Source organism: Cantharellus anzutake (assembly GCF_015039405.1).
Source record: "Cantharellus anzutake strain C23 chromosome Unknown EI90scaffold_9, whole genome shotgun sequence".
NCBI lineage: Eukaryota > Fungi > Basidiomycota > Agaricomycetes > Cantharellales > Hydnaceae > Cantharellus > Cantharellus anzutake.
The window spans coordinates 1134814-1150193 of record NW_024066959.1 but is presented as its reverse complement, the minus strand read 5'-3'; the positions used below and the strand labels follow the sequence as shown (position 1 = coordinate 1150193).

Here is a 15380-nt window from a genome sequence, read left to right as displayed (position 1 = left end):
TTTCTCGGCCCTCTGCAAAAATAATATTCGTAAATATTTATTTTATCACTTTATTTTACTTCAAGCCACACTTGAACACATTTTGCAGAATTTCCCTCCATCCCCCCCCCTTGCCCTTCCCTTCCATCTCCATCTCCTCCTACCCTCAACCTAGGCCCATGGCTTGTGAAATGTATCGGGCCAATATCCTCTGCATCGCTCATGACCGACGGCGATCTCGAGGAACGAGCGGAGAACCACCAGCTGTACAGCCCTGAGCGACAGACGCTATCCTGTCACCGCCATGGACACGTCTTTTCATTGCGGTTCCCCTGGTCCCCTCAGTGATGTTTACTTATCCTGGAGCAATGCACATGATGACTGGTACCAATCCCTTGCGATTCGGCGCAGGACCTCATAGTAACATCCAGACTCAATGGCATGCATGCAACGATAATGAGATGATGCACCGCAATATTCATATTATTTGCATCCAGATGCCTTGAACAACTGCTGGTCCGAAATGCACCCTTGAATGAGGGGTCTCGCCCACGTCCGGAAGTCCAGAAGTGGACTGGGCAATTGAGGGGGCGCAATTTGGAAATGCAAAAATCCAATAAGGACCCGGAATTCAACAACCCTCAACATGCACAGTTGTGGACCGCCACAACGGAACCTCACCGAACTCATAGACATCCCCAACTTGCCGTCATAACCTTTCCTTGCTACCGCACGATCAATCCCGGCTTAGTCTGTCCATTCTCTCTCACGTGCCGTCAAGGTTGCCGATAAGTCATCAATCAGCTTTGTTGCCCGCTGGATGTGCTCGTAGTGTTAGCCCCTAAACGCTTTCGGATCCTGCCACAACGTTGCCTATGCAGCTTCGCTTTAGTCATAACACAAACCTGGAACTGCCTATGGCGGCGCCCCCTCTTACTTTGCACATTGAGCTTTGTTTCACAAGCGCCCGCCAATAGGAGCAGCACAGGACTATCAACATTTTTTTTATCGGCGATACGATATTATCACGCTCGATTTGAAGCTGATGACTCCAATCTCCAGATGTGTCCATGCCTCCCTTTGCTCTCCAACCGCAAAGCACATGCAATGCTGCGGTCAGGTCGAGACTCCACCTAAGCACCAAGCTCAACCAAAGTATTCCCATATATAATACTGCCAGTTTCTCCTCCCCCATATGCCAAATATCATCCTATCAATATAGCCTCCGGTTATTCCCAGTTCCCATTCTCTGGGTGTAGAGGCGAGAGAAGGAAGGAAGCCAAACTGGAGCCAAAACGCCACTGGTACTATCGACACAAATTGTTGGACACAGCTCTTTCCTAACGTAGTGATGTGTCCCCTACTGCCTGCATCATAGCGAGTCTCAACACATATGAACTTCTCGCATCTTGCCTATGTATATATACACGCGTGGTTATGGGGACGAAGAGAATCCGATGGCTCAGAATCGAATTGCATGTTGCGTCATGAAACGTTCGATCTGATTTAGAACTTGAACGGACTCCCTCGACAATCTGGCAACAGACTTAGCGACGAAATGTACAATGCAATGCGGCTTATTGATCCTCTGTCCTTCTCTCAGGCTCAGGCGACTGTGATAATGCAGCATGATACAATTAAAGGCACTCTTATTGGACCGCCCATGTGCTTGCTCACGCCCTCCAAACTCCCATGCTGCAAAAGACAAGCTTCAGCCCAAGTCTCAGTCTTGGAATTCTGAAACCCCGTTCACATTCTTCAGGAATAACTTCACCATCCCCACGCGCCTAGTGTTTCGTCCCCATCGATACATAATACCCCCATATGGACAACACACCCGCACAGACAAATTCAAGCTTGTCCATTACTTTAGTAGAGGTTGCCTAGCTTGTCCGTCAATCCTAAATTCTCCCTGACCAAAAAAACAATCAACCACAATCAGGGACCAAAAATTGATGATTAAGTAACAACATTCAAGCGCCATCAAAGCTTAAGTTATTAGCTCGCGGCAATAACCATACTTCAGGACCAGATCCAATCAAAATAGCTCTCTCATCGCGCGCCTTTCCCACCAACATTACCTACATGTACTGGTCCCCGTAAACTCCCTCGTTCCATAGCCACACCACACTTCAGGACCCGAAACTAAATGCATACGTGCTTCCCATCATCCAGCACTCATAAGCTGCATGCACTCCTGCGTATCTGTACCGTACTATCGATGCAAGAATGCATGGATTTGCGTGAATGATTGATACTTAACTATGTAGCTCATGCACTGACACATATATTGGTAGTACATTTCCGTCGTCGCTGGCGCCGGCGACATAATTGCCTGCTTAATTATCTCACGTATCATGCGAGGGGCTCGTCCCCGTTCAGATGCACCTGAAGATCTCGTGCGAACTGTGTAACGCACCAGCTGCTCGATATATTCTCATGATATGATCGTCACCGCGTCCACACCTCGTGTCCGATTTACATATTGCTTGCTGTGTGGGTACCTGAAACTTGGATCCTTGCGCTTTTCTCAACGTCCGGACTACATACCTTGATGGATCGTTCTCAATTACACATTACTTGGAGAAGAAAAAAAAATTGGTAGTCCTAACATTGCATGGTACGTACTCGCGGACGTTATTCGTTCGAATCCCTCATTCTATTCTGAAGGATGCATGCTAATTGTTTTGCCTCCTTTCAACCTGAATATGTAGCCAAAATCCATTGTGTTGCAGGCCCAAGCGGAGTTCTTGACCGACGCATGACATATTATGCATGGATATGATATATGTCCGCCATATTGCATACCAACGTTTTACCACCCCTGCTCGGTTCGCAAACATTACGGCAAACACAATTGCATCGAGCTCCGCCCACGCAGCGCCACGCCGTGCCGTACACATAGTTAGTGCTACAAATGAACATGGAGCTACATAGTGCATATGTCTTGACTATATTATACGCTTGCACCAATACAGTCCAAGCCCGATAGCATCAGGCCAATTTCCATGTCCACAGGCCGGAACCTAGCTCTACAATTTGCCCCAGCTGCATAGCTTCGGCGTCAGTCAATCCAGCACTGGCGCCCGTACCTAGTACGCCGAGATACCTGCTAATTTAGATCGGTTTCGGTGAAATGCTACCGGAGTACTGATCGCAATGGGACAGCTCTCCAGTGATGCCATACCGGAATGTGAAATATCAATGCAAATAACCTTTTTAGAAGAGTGGCACGCTAACGCTATCTATTCGACATTAATTTTTTACAACGACTCCTAAGTGACGCACAGCTAAGCTTTGCAATGAAATTAAAAGGCTATACATACATGTAATGATCTGCAGCTTGCTAGTTGACACTAATAAGTATAAAGCTAAAAAAAAAAAAGGGGGCCCAGCTTCTTTCCAATTACATGCATACGCAGCTCACTGCACGAGCTCGGGCTCGGCTAGCTCGAATGAAATGAGTTTGAAGCTTCCGAACACTTGCATGTAAACATCATAATTCGTCGCCTAAACGCAGGTTTATATCGAGTTGGCGCCGGCATGCACCGTGCGAACGCGGTGCGGAGAAGCGCCGCTAATAGAGGCGCACGGGTGCGCATGCGCATGTCGCTCTCCCTCTATGTTGGTATGTTGGTACAATTTAACCTGTAAGGTACACCAAGCGTGTAATTTCCCTGCAGGCCAGGGTGCAAACGATTTCCGCGCAGAACTCAATCCGTTCAGTTGATCATTTCGATCATGGTTTGAGTGTGCTGGCAGCGATATCTCGATTAAGTAAAGCGGACGTTGTCCGTCGTTCACATAATGTACTCCTTTAATTTGCTCTTAGCTAGCTAGCTACTATACTGTAAGTAGGGGTGGTTACGATGATTGTTTTCACCCACGTCGCGCGCGCCCTCTGCATGCATGAGTCAACGTACGCGCGTTATCCTTATGCATGGTATATACAACTTTATTTATTAATAAATTACTCCCAAAACCATAACCATTTTCCTCACCCTCACCCTCTAGAGCTGACTATTTTAGAGTGAAAGATCTCTTACTTACTTAACCCTTTCCCAAGGGTTCATATCGCTGAAATGGACCTACGTTGATCGATACTATATGTATAGAGTAACAATCCCTTGCCGCTAATTGCTCTCGCGTGGCGCTTCTGTCTCAGCTATCCGTTCAGGAGATCACCGATCACAGTTCACTGTCGAGATTCCTCCTCCCAATATTCCATCATCATCATCATCATCATCATCAACCCATTCTTCAAGTTACGCGGCTACATATAGCTGGGTACACTACACCATGTACACACACATCAGATACTTCATGAGTGAGATACTTGATGATATCGTGCCAAAAAGATTCGAACGCGGTCGACGGAATCAAAAACTATGCAATGACCGCTTTCAATTCTTTTTTTTTTTTTTTGCCGGCCTTTTCGCGCGTTTCACTCTTCTTGCAATGGCAGCACTTTTCTCACGATTCACTGGCCCTGATCAGGAACATCTCATTGGAACCCACCCTCAAAGCGCCCATACAATATTGTACTGTAATATTGTGGTACAAAAACTTTATATGTGATGATGGAATCGCTTTGCAATTTTGCAATGGTACCCCCAAGCTCTGCATGCAGCTTCTTGGGTTGAGGGCGTTCGGGCTCCGATCAATCAGCGGGTTACTGTTACTTTGGGAATGGCTCAAGTGCAGGGGGGAGTTGGTATTACCATTGCAGGAGCGCATGATCAACTTGGGGGGGTTATACCAAGCTGGGCAGAGTGCGCCGCGCGGTGGCGCGTGGCATCAAGGCTTCTTTCTGACGACGGGATCGAACCAGCGGTTCGGCACGTTCCGCATCTCGACGCAACGTATCCCACGAATATGATTCTCTGGCTACCACAGCACATGCATATGCGCTTAAGGACTGGTTGCGTTTGAGCATGCGACAACATCTTTCCGTATGATCTTCCCTTTACTTACTGTAAGGACGGGTCCGGCCGTTAATTGTTCGCAGTTGGCCTAACTCCTCGCTTTTTTGCGAGCAGGGGGGGGGGCTTTACTCTGGATAGTTGTCGGGGGATCTCATGATTTTCAGCAGTTGATCGTTCTTTGTAATGTTGGTGGATCATGATGGTTGTTATCCTTCTTGAGTGGCTGGGGGCTATAAACCGCGTACATGTGTACGTATGTGGAGACTGAGTTTGAGGTGAGGGACTTTGGCGGGGACCGGAAAGGGATCAAGTTGGCTGTTTACTTTTTTTTTTTTTTTTGCTTGATGGGTTGCTATTCCTCTAAATTAAGCACCCACGCAATGGCCGTCGAGTGATTTGGAGCTCATCCCTGGTTGGGAAGATGGTTCTAGTCGTTGTTTTTATCAACCTCAGCGTGATTTGTTTTTGGGGGGGGGATGTTGTTAATGGAGGAAATAGCGCTGCCTCTATCATTGCTTCGTCGCTGAAGAACAGACGATGCAGGGTTTAGTTTCATTCCATATGTGAACATTCGATCCTTCAGAAGCGATGCAAGAATAAGTACTGAAGAAGAAACAAAAAATATCAACAATAGAGAGGCGGTCTAGCTTAAGCCCCAGATATGTAAGCCAGGGTTGGCTGGTCATGCGCACACTAGCACGCAAAGTCGTCCTTCCAGATGAAGGACTAAAGTACTAGCTGTTATGGAAGTCAGGATGTTGAGATGACCGCTTACGCTGATCAAGGATACATATGTATCGTAGCTTTGTCAGCAAACCCGTTGGCCTCTTCGTCCGCGTAAAAATGGTTTTTTTTTTTTTTTGGTCCGCAGCATTTGGGTGATAGGGCCGCTGAAAATTAATCAATCGGAATATGCTGTTCGTTCATCTGCGCTTGCCCCAGCTGCCTTTTTTTTTTTTTTTTTTTTTTTCCCTCTTTCTGTTGGAAATCGATCCGGAAGATGAAGAAGCTGAACGAAGAGTTTTACGTGCAACTCAAGCAGTCTGGCCGGTAGTCTATCGTCGCGTCCTCCGAGCGTCTACTTTTTTTTTTTTTTTTTTCCCAAGTTAACATCTTCTTCCCTGATCTCCGTCTATCATTCCGCGGGAGGGGGGCATCATATCATGCATGACCAATTCATCCGAACAATGGTTCCCACGCCCGTTGTCGTTCGACCGCGGATAACTTTTTTTTTTTTTCTTCTGCATGAATCGTCAACAACGGTCCCTTGCCACACTCTTCTTCCGCGGCCCAAGCAAGACCGAGCTTCCTTCTTCGTGGGGAGGGGGGGGGCTCGTGACAACCCGCTTTGTCAGAGCTACACCCGATAACATAACATAATTGTATCCCTTTCTACATAAGCGCACGGCGTTATCACCTCACGCACGCCACCACAAAGTCGATACTACCGTACTTCCTATTGAAGCCTCACACCCGAAGTTCCCCTCGCAACAGCGAAACTAGAGCTTCGCCAATCCGATAGGGACTTTGTATGTTTTTCTCGCGTGGCGACAAGCGTGACTTGATCTCGTGTCCTAGCCTAGCTCAAACACCCCTTAAGCCCCTTGATTTAATCTCTCCCCCCCTTCCCCTCAAGTCCCTTCCAATACATAACAAAACCCGGGGAAACTTCTCTGGTTGTTGGACCTCTGCATATAAGGGCTTGGCAACTCCATGGGGGGCGCGGGAAGCAACTCGAAGAGGAAAGGATCGGATTTTCATTTTGCTCCACTGAGTAATCGCCTAAGAGTTTGCATTGCTTGTTGGTCGGCCATGTCCGAGAGTCTGTAACAAGCTCCTTTCCAGATTTGGATTTAGGCACAATCTTCAGTACAACTTACGTTATGTGTGTAAAACGGAAAGGTATGTACTATGTACAGTATATTGTGTTGTGTTTGTGCTACCCAAATTCGAAAAGGACAAGGGTTCAGCATGGGCAGAGCAGAGTTGGGCGAAGGTGCATCTTTCGGCCATCGGGTTGCCGGTCATTGCAGCACGCACAAGTCCATCAGGGTCTTCACGAAATTAAAGCCTCATCCATATCATGCTGTCGGCGGACTCGTACGTGTTTTGCCCCTTTGCGATATTATGCGAGGGCACAGGAGCTAGCGACCAGCGGTGCCTGGTTCAGTGATTGCTTGCTCATGGAAAAAAAGGGGGGGGGGGGGGCCATGCTTGAGTGCAAAGCATGGACGAAGAGAACTGTTGATGTTCCTGATCCGGAACACCTAATCCACAATGCGGGTAGGTATTTTTGGTGGCCCTATAATTGTTTTTGTTGAACCGCGACATTCGAATATATATTCCTTGCGGTAGTGGTTCTGCCCATATATATCTGGTCAAGTGGATGGATTAATTGTTGCTGCCCGCATGCTGAGATCACAATGGAAGATACGAGGTCAACACTTCAATTTTCGCTTCGCTGCATTTCAGATTAATTTCATTAGAATCTCAATCTCTTAGAAAATCATAAGCGTGAACAATCAACCTTCTCCTGGACAACCAGGAGTTGGTCATGCATGGGACTGCACGCATGTCGTTGCCACTCTGTCCTATTGTGCCTTCGTGTTGAATGGATGTGGGGATTATTACCCTCGCGACGCGGGCACGACTATAATATTATTACGAAGTCATAGAGGCTGGAGTCCTGCTGCCTAGCGCGACTACTCATTCGGGATTTCATTACTAAGCTAAGAAAACATTGCGGACAATCTGCTCCGGAGAAGTCATTACAACAGTGGGAACCATTCGCCCACGCAACGCGCGCGCGGTCTGTTAAGTTCCACAAAGGGCTTTCATTTGTACCTGCGTTTATTGCCTCAGTCACCATCCGTTAACTAGTATCGGATATGGTACCAAGAGCGATTTACATATCCAATGCTCTCTCGCAACTATTTTGCTCTGTTTCCCCCCCCCCCTCACCTCATGGCCGCAACTTCCCATACCCACCCAAGATTAACGATCGATAATTCCCCAATTCCGTTACGAGCGCTTTCCTTTTGTTTGAGCCATTCCGACTTGGACTTGAACTCGTTATCCGTTACGGCATAAGCGGACCCGGCGGACCCGTATGCGCGGAGCCCGACGGGCTCTGAATTACTTGCCATCTTGGGGAAGCTGCTCCCGGGATTTGAGGCGACTTTTAGTCTTTTATAAACTCTCATCTTCAATTCTTCACATGCCCCCGTGTTATTCTATTTTGCCTCTCTCCTCTTTTTTTTTTATGTACATATGTATGGATTTCTCATTACTTCCATTTATGTAGGAGAAAAAAAATAAAATCACTATCTCTTCATTTGGCTGTCGGTTGGTGGAGTCATTCGGGCTACTCCTCCGAAGAGGGAGGGGAATGGCCTTTTGCATGTGTACTGTGCTGTGCTTGTGCCGAATGATCGCAACCTCCCCCCATCAACATCATTGATCAGCTTACCGTACCTCTTATCATGCGGGTTGTCTCATTCCTTTTGGCTCGAACCAGGCACAAACAGTCTCGATCCCGGGCGGGAGGGGGAAGCCCAACCAATCATTGTGCCGAGTCCGGCTCCCACGGGCTTCCCCCCCCCCTTCATATAACGCCGCATTTTTACAAATGTACTTCTAATGATAGCGGTGCATATAATTACATACATCCAGCCGGCGGAGATACGCCGCTGTTCTCGGATCGTTCTACTAGCTCAAGGGGACGCGTTAATCCGCGACACGCGTTTGGCCAAGGACTTTTGGTAAAATCGAACGGGCTGTGTGAAGAACTTATCTAATCTATTAAGTGGGATGCCGATCCCTCTTTGAATGACACATGCATATGGGCGACCTATTTTCTTCACATTACATACTATCCAAAATGCCCCCCCCCTCCCTTCCACGTGTATATTACGATTAGATGTTCCCCTCCCCACATGCAGCCAATTCCATCCACGCAGCTACCTTCCTTTGAATCTCTCCCCTCCAAAAAAATTTGCAGTAAATTCGTGCTGGTACATATCTATACTATAGCGCGACATGACAACTCGTATTATGTATATTGTCCCCCCCCCCAATAATTCATAAGCCTTTTCTCTCCCAAGCCACAATTATCGCGCTGAATTTCTCATTTTAGATAATCACACGCAACGTGCGTACGTATGTATATTTTTCTTTGGTACTGATGCGCTTTTATACTATGTACCGCTGAAGGTGTGTGTGTGTGTGTGTGTGTGTATGTGGAGGAGGGGGGACTCACGCGCTCCGTGCGTGTTTGCTTTTTTTTTTTTTTTTTGTTGAGCCTGGCAGCTAAAAATCGTTCACTTTGGGCTTAGTGCTCGCTCCCACTTACAGTAGTACTAGTGCAACGTGGAATCGTGAGTGCCCAAACTGGGCCTGGATTAATCGGAGGCTTGGTCTAACGTTGTCGATCCTCCATATATATATACCCCAAATTAAAAATAACGCGCGCGCGTGCGCGCGCTTTCACAATTGGGCAGCATTGGCATGCATGCTCATAGTAGATCAGCGAGCTCGACATGCACGCGCGGCCGGCCGAACATCAATTATACTTACCCCAGTCTGTTGCTGCTGTGATTATGAAAAAAAAGAATGGCTTGAAACTGGATTATCGGGGCACTCGAGGCCGTGCATGGCTGCTGAAGCATGCATGCACGTCGAGTTCCATTCCCAAGCAAAATCATGTCCGTCGTTTAGTTCTGGATTATGCATGTGAACCCATGCCCGATATATACGAACTAGGCCAAAAATGGTGTACAATTCGCTCGAAGCTGTGGGCTAGGGCTAGTGATAGGATCCGATATAGTATATTTCTCCAACTTTTCATGTGCATTCGTAGTATCTTTTACGTCCTGGCTGTAGTTGGGACGAGGGCGCGCGCGCGCTCCACGAAAAAAAAAAAATTAATCTTTCTCACATCCACACAAATTTTTTTTTTTTGAAAATAATAACAGTTCTGAGAAGATAACGACTACATATATATGCATGTGGTGGTGGTACTAACTGTTGCATGTGCATGCGTAGTATTGCGCTTCCCATGATAACGTTATGTTTCCCCCCGTGTGCCCAAGGATTATTGGTCATGCTACTACAGGGAGTCCTAGCTTTAGCGTAATATGATCACAGTACCACGCGCAAAGCGCAGCTGAATGAAGTTGCGCAGCACGTCGCTTACTCGCGCGCCGGCCGCCGTCAAAGAGACAGACATCATCCCCGAACTAACTAGCTAGGGTTTGAATTCAAAACTGTTCGAAGTTCTGATCAAACGCTTCAGCCGTGCAACACTCCGCAGCGGCGGGGGGGGGAATGGATGTTCCTTGCAATGATGGTCTGGATCTCATTGTTCATCATGCATGGATGGCATGGCATGGATGGCGCACATCTCCGGTATATTTATAATGTATAAGCTATGGATCATGATCGGGGGGGAAGGGGGTGTGTTACTACGTGCAGCAGCGAGTTTGGTTTACGTGGCTAGAATTGCTGCACAAAGAATCACCCCCCCCCCCCCCCCTGTCACTGTCACTGGCTCAAAAGATGGGGGAAGGAATAGGATAGAAACAAGGGATTTTGGCAACAGGAATGGCACAACAGCAGTTAGAGAACAGGGAAGCTAGGACGTGATATGCGATGCAATGATATTGCTTTTTAGTAGAGTTTTGCTGCTACCTAGCTGCGCACGTTATCCTGTGCACATTCCAACGTTCCGCTGGAAAAAATCCTGTTTCGCGGTTGCATGGTAAGTGTTCCGGCGAGCTACTACATAGCCCCCTCCAGCCGCCCAAACCAACCCCCTGCACGATCGCCTATTATGGGGATATTCCCATTCGGAACCTTTTGTTCCCTGTAAATTGATCGATAAGTTGATTGCGTAAGTACGTGATGGATCATAGTACAGCATAGTGTTCCTTTTTAATTTTGACATGTATATGATGGTTAATCTATATCCTTCCCCCTGGAACTTGTACGAGGACAAGTTGGATGGATCACAAAAAAACTGCGCAAGAGAAAAATAAATAAATTCGGTACATACGTATAATGTACATATATCTTTTCAATGTATGATTCTTTTCTTATGATAAATCATCCATGGAGAAACTCGATCGATCGAGTTCATGAGGCCCCACATATCCATGCAACGGAACTTGAGAATCCATTTCGGGGGCTTGCTTGCGCCATACCATTCCATACTAATGCAGCCCGTACTACTACGTCCTACTTCAGCTTAACAATCAGATGATTGGGAGCAATATGGGCAGTACGCCCCCCCCCCAAAGCCACGCAATTGAGAGCTAATTCCCCAATCGGGGCATATGGGGGCATAGATTTTTCCATCATGAAATACCGGAATGGCAGTAACTACGTATAGTATGTACTCTTCAGTATATATAGCAATTATGGCGCAGGTATGACGTTGATCCGAGTGAATTCTTCATAGATTATTATGAAGATGTGAAGCTGTGCCACATGCATGGACGGTAGTACCTCCGCGCACTTGATGTATGTACATTGCAGCTGCCACCAGTTGCAATGTCTCTGTTAGTAACTATGGCCCAAAGCTTGTGCCTTAATTGCTCGATGCGTTCAGCTTGAATACGCGCGCGTTGATATTTCGGTCTTGCCTCCGTCCTCGAGGAGCGCAAATGGAGCAGTTCGCGAACACGAAGAGATGATGGAGTGGCCGCAAAGTGCCGTGTTCATTATATTAGCGCCCATTGACACCAATCATGTATTTACGCTTGGCAATTGGCTAGTAAGTAGTTGTCCAAAATGAGTATGATGTTAAATCGATATGACTTTACGGCAGTCTTTATATGTAATGCGCTGCGCCATAACGTGCTCCAAGCGATCGATTCGCGAAGGGGGCCGCGGAAGGGGAGATTAATTCACCTGGCATTGAATCACGGTTGTACAGCGATCAAGGGAAACTCTTTCGAATTTGTCACAAAGTGGTACCATGGGACCTAGGTCGTTTCCAAATATGAACTGGCATCTACGTCATTACCTTAATCAATTTGCAAAAACAAAAAGTGAAAGCCACGCGCCTTACAGACCAAGTTTGGAATGGGTTTATGTATGACATCGTAAGTAAGGAACTAGAGTCATGAGACGATTCTCCTCCTCCTAGTTATCATCGCGGTCCATAATTTTATCCCGTCTATTCAACTTGCGCTAATTCTTTCAAGCCCGCGCCCGAACTTTTTAGTCATTTCTTATCGATTTACCGATTTAACCCGGTTCAGGTACTACTTACAAATTTGCCATTGGCAGAGCCAGCCCGTCCAAACTAGGGTGTTGACGGATATCGATCCATCATCGATCCTGTGACTTTGTACAATGGTCTTTTTAACTTTAACACACCATCGCACGATCCCATCGATTCCGTCGCTCTAGAAGTTGCCAAGGCTGTATGTCTATAACTGAGTAACCGAGTGATTCACGGATAGTTTGTCCCAAAGAAAACCGGATCGCCAACTCGCTCGACACCATCCCGGGATATCACGCTGAGCGAACCGGAAAAGAAACTCTAAAAGGGCGATTAGCTCGGATCCATTGCGAACTACAAGTTCCATTTTTTTTATTTCGAATAATGGTGCTCTCATTCAGCTCTGTAGATCGATCGAATCGGATTGCAGAGTCCCATTATGAGCCTGGTATATCATAGGAAATGCAGGTAGGGGCACATGGGTTGAGATGGTGGCGTTCAAGTTGGTTGTCGGAACGATGCGATATCATCGGGAGCCTTAGACAGACGCCCACGCGCGCATGACGTGCAGTACGTACGTACCTCATCCGCCTCATTCAAAGAGTTTTCCCCATTTAACTCTTTGTTATTGAGGGGGGGGGGGGGGTGGAGGCCCGGGGTGACGGCGGATGTAATGTATATATTGGGAACCCGTGGCCACGCGGACGAGAAGAAGCGTGATCAGATAAGGCTAGTCCTACAACTGCGCGCACAGACATTAAAAGAAAAACAAAATGCCGGAGTTGCATGACGTACATTGTATATCGAATCTTGCCAGTACGTGGGGCGCTTATTTGTAATCGAAACGTCGTGGAAGACTGGCGTTGGGTTGTAGTGCTCCTAGATGGAGAATGCCCCATGCCCTGCATGGCTCTCTCTCTATATATAATATCGGTCCGACTTGTCGCTTGCGCTCCATCCTTCGATCATGATGGATCGTGACATACGCATGTATGGCCGGCCATTCATACGAAGAGAGAAAAAAAAAACAAAAGGCTGCCTGTACGTGCACAATGAGGTCAGGTTCTTCGCCCTCATGACCTGATTCTGATCCTTTTTTGTTTTTTTTTCGGAAAGGGAGTAAGTAAGTAAAGCCGTACTGTGTTTAGAGTAAATCCCACAATATTTAACACTATCCCTGCTGAGAAATACATCGGTTAATCGATAAATTGCCGGCCTTTGCGAGAAGAGCTAGATCTTTTTTTTTTTTTCATCCATGTATTACGGGAAGGATGTACCGTGCGCACACGCAATGCACATGTGCCATGTGTGTGTATATGTGTGTGCCTGGCGCGGAGACTTGCCATGGCGAGTGTATGTAAGCGGGCGCCTGCCCCACTTGAATCAAGACCAGCTAGGGTCCTGTCTTCTGAGCCATTTTTTTCTTCTTCTTGTTATCTCTTATCTTCCACAGTAACGGAACGTCCCACCCCTGGCGGTTGCAAGTGTACGTCGATTGGCTCATGTCAGTCCCTGTTGTTGAACAAGGCCCTCTCAGCAACTTGGCGCGCGCGCGGCGTGAAAATAATAAAAACAAACACAATTAAACATTAACACTAGTAGTTGCGATTCCGGTCTAATAGCTTACTTACGCTTGATTCTCTCTCAAACCTCTGAATGTGCGCGCATGGGACAGGGTTGAATGGATGCCTAAAAGCTAGCTAGGGTCTATAGAGATACAGTAAGAGCTCCCCGGCCCACTCTGACACACACACACGTGCCACCATCAAAACTTGGTCCAGGACCATTCTTGGGTACTCACAAAGCTAAATCAATGCTTTGTTTCACGGTGCGATCGGTCTAACGACAAATTCCATTAAGGATCTTACTCTGCCTGGACATCCTCGATCGGAGGAAATGTACTTTTATGGTGTCATCTCACTCGCACGGCGGTACCCTACTAGTATCAGGTATATGCATATATCTTTGCCGTTGGAGTGGCTGGATATATATGTATATATGCGTATATATGTGCAGGGATGTTGTGCGTAGTACGTCAATGCATTGAAATGCTGTTCATGCAGTTTGTTCTAGCTACCAATTTGAGATATCATTGTTGTGTGTCTTCCAAGGTCAGTTACTTGTATGCTCTCGGGGGGACACCATGCATGCCTTGTGATCGTGGAACGCCGGAGGGTGTCTTCATTCGTCATCTATGTACATCTCTAGCTCTCTAGCTAGCTGGTCTCCATCGACACCGCTATATGGTACTAGCTACGGTGGTCTAATCGGATGGATCTGATCAATCCTCCTTCTGCCCTAGATTAGCCACATCTGCGCCCCTGCTGATTACTGCTTACACACCCTGAGTGTGATGATGACAACAACAACAACTTTCAAAGAACGATTGGAAAGAAGAAAAGGGAGAGGCGAAGAAATTCCATAATCACGGACATAACATATACATACACATGCTTCTTTTCGGTTCGTAGCCATGCATGTCACCCCTTTGGTGCCGCAGGTCCAGAGGGTTGGGTTGAGCTGGCTAGTATCGAGAAACCCTATATCGATTCGTTTCATCTTGGTCTTCAACTCAACTGATAAGTTTTCAAACCGATTGTACAGTGTGCGCACATGGCTAGTATATGTGGTCTAGCTACATGCATGTGCGTAGGTCGATGAAGAGCTTGATAGAGGGTCACATACGTCATTTGGCTCCTTAGGCTGCCAACTCAGTAGGACTGTAAGCGCCCCCCCTAAAGAATCACGAGCCGGTGATCACCCCTGGCCGCGCCCGCGCGGGACAAGTTGTTCCCCTCTAGCGCCGCCGCCACAGTATTCAAGGTTTAATCCATTCCGGATAACAAGTTCTCGCTAGCTAGGGCGGGCCCCTTACTATCACTATACATAAATGCATCGATGCACAAGTACTGGGATTCTTCCGAATAGTTAACCAGATGTTATTGATTGAACATTCTCTAGGTCTAGCACCCTCCCCAATGATGTCATTCCTGATATAGCAACTGCTTTGAGCATGATAATTCGAGATCGGGGACAAATGACGTACGTACCGGCGGACTGAGATTAGGCTGAGACGTTCAGCCCGCTTTTCCCTTGCAGACGTCTGCATGGCCGTCGTGTCGACTCGTCAAGGACGTTAGGGGCTTTAGTTCTTAGTGAAGCCTTACTGTTTACTTTCTCGGCATGGAAAACCTTGATCTAACATGTCCTAGCCAACCCCCCCCCCCCCCTCTTTCCATAATAAAATCGTT

At 47.2% G+C, this 15380-nt stretch overlaps 2 protein-coding genes across 2 annotated transcripts; both read left to right on the top strand.

Annotated features, from left to right (window-relative positions):
• The first annotated feature begins 368 nt into the window (after positions 1-368).
• Positions 369-1362, top strand: EI90DRAFT_2666915 (uncharacterized protein). The gene is made up of 2 exons (XM_039053432.1): positions 369-729; positions 784-1362. The coding sequence occupies exons 1-2, from the start codon at positions 583-585 to the stop codon at positions 1114-1116; spliced, it is 480 nt and encodes a 159-aa protein (XP_038920050.1). The 5' UTR covers positions 369-582; the 3' UTR covers positions 1117-1362.
• Positions 1363-4498: 3136 nt separating this feature from the next.
• Positions 4499-4926, top strand: EI90DRAFT_3043417 (uncharacterized protein). Its single transcript, XM_039059253.1, has 2 exons — positions 4499-4763; positions 4811-4926. Exons 1-2 carry the CDS (start codon positions 4604-4606, stop codon positions 4909-4911), a joined length of 261 nt encoding a protein of 86 aa, XP_038920049.1. The 5' UTR covers positions 4499-4603; the 3' UTR covers positions 4912-4926.
• Positions 4927-15380: the final 10454 nt, after the last annotated feature.

Excerpts from the sequence above, each read along its gene's own strand:
- EI90DRAFT_2666915 (XM_039053432.1), top strand. The coding sequence starts at position 583 with ATGCAAAAATCCAATAAGGACCCGGAATTCAACAACCCTCAACATGCA. Across the intron at positions 730-783 it reads GCACGATCAATCCCGGCTTA|CTTTGTTGCCCGCTGGATGT; the intron begins GTCTGTCCATTC and ends GTCATCAATCAG.
- EI90DRAFT_3043417 (XM_039059253.1), top strand. The coding sequence starts at position 4,604 with ATGCAGCTTCTTGGGTTGAGGGCGTTCGGGCTCCGATCAATCAGCGGG. Across the intron at positions 4,764-4,810 it reads TGGGCAGAGTGCGCCGCGCG|CGGTTCGGCACGTTCCGCAT; the intron begins GTGGCGCGTGGC and ends GGATCGAACCAG.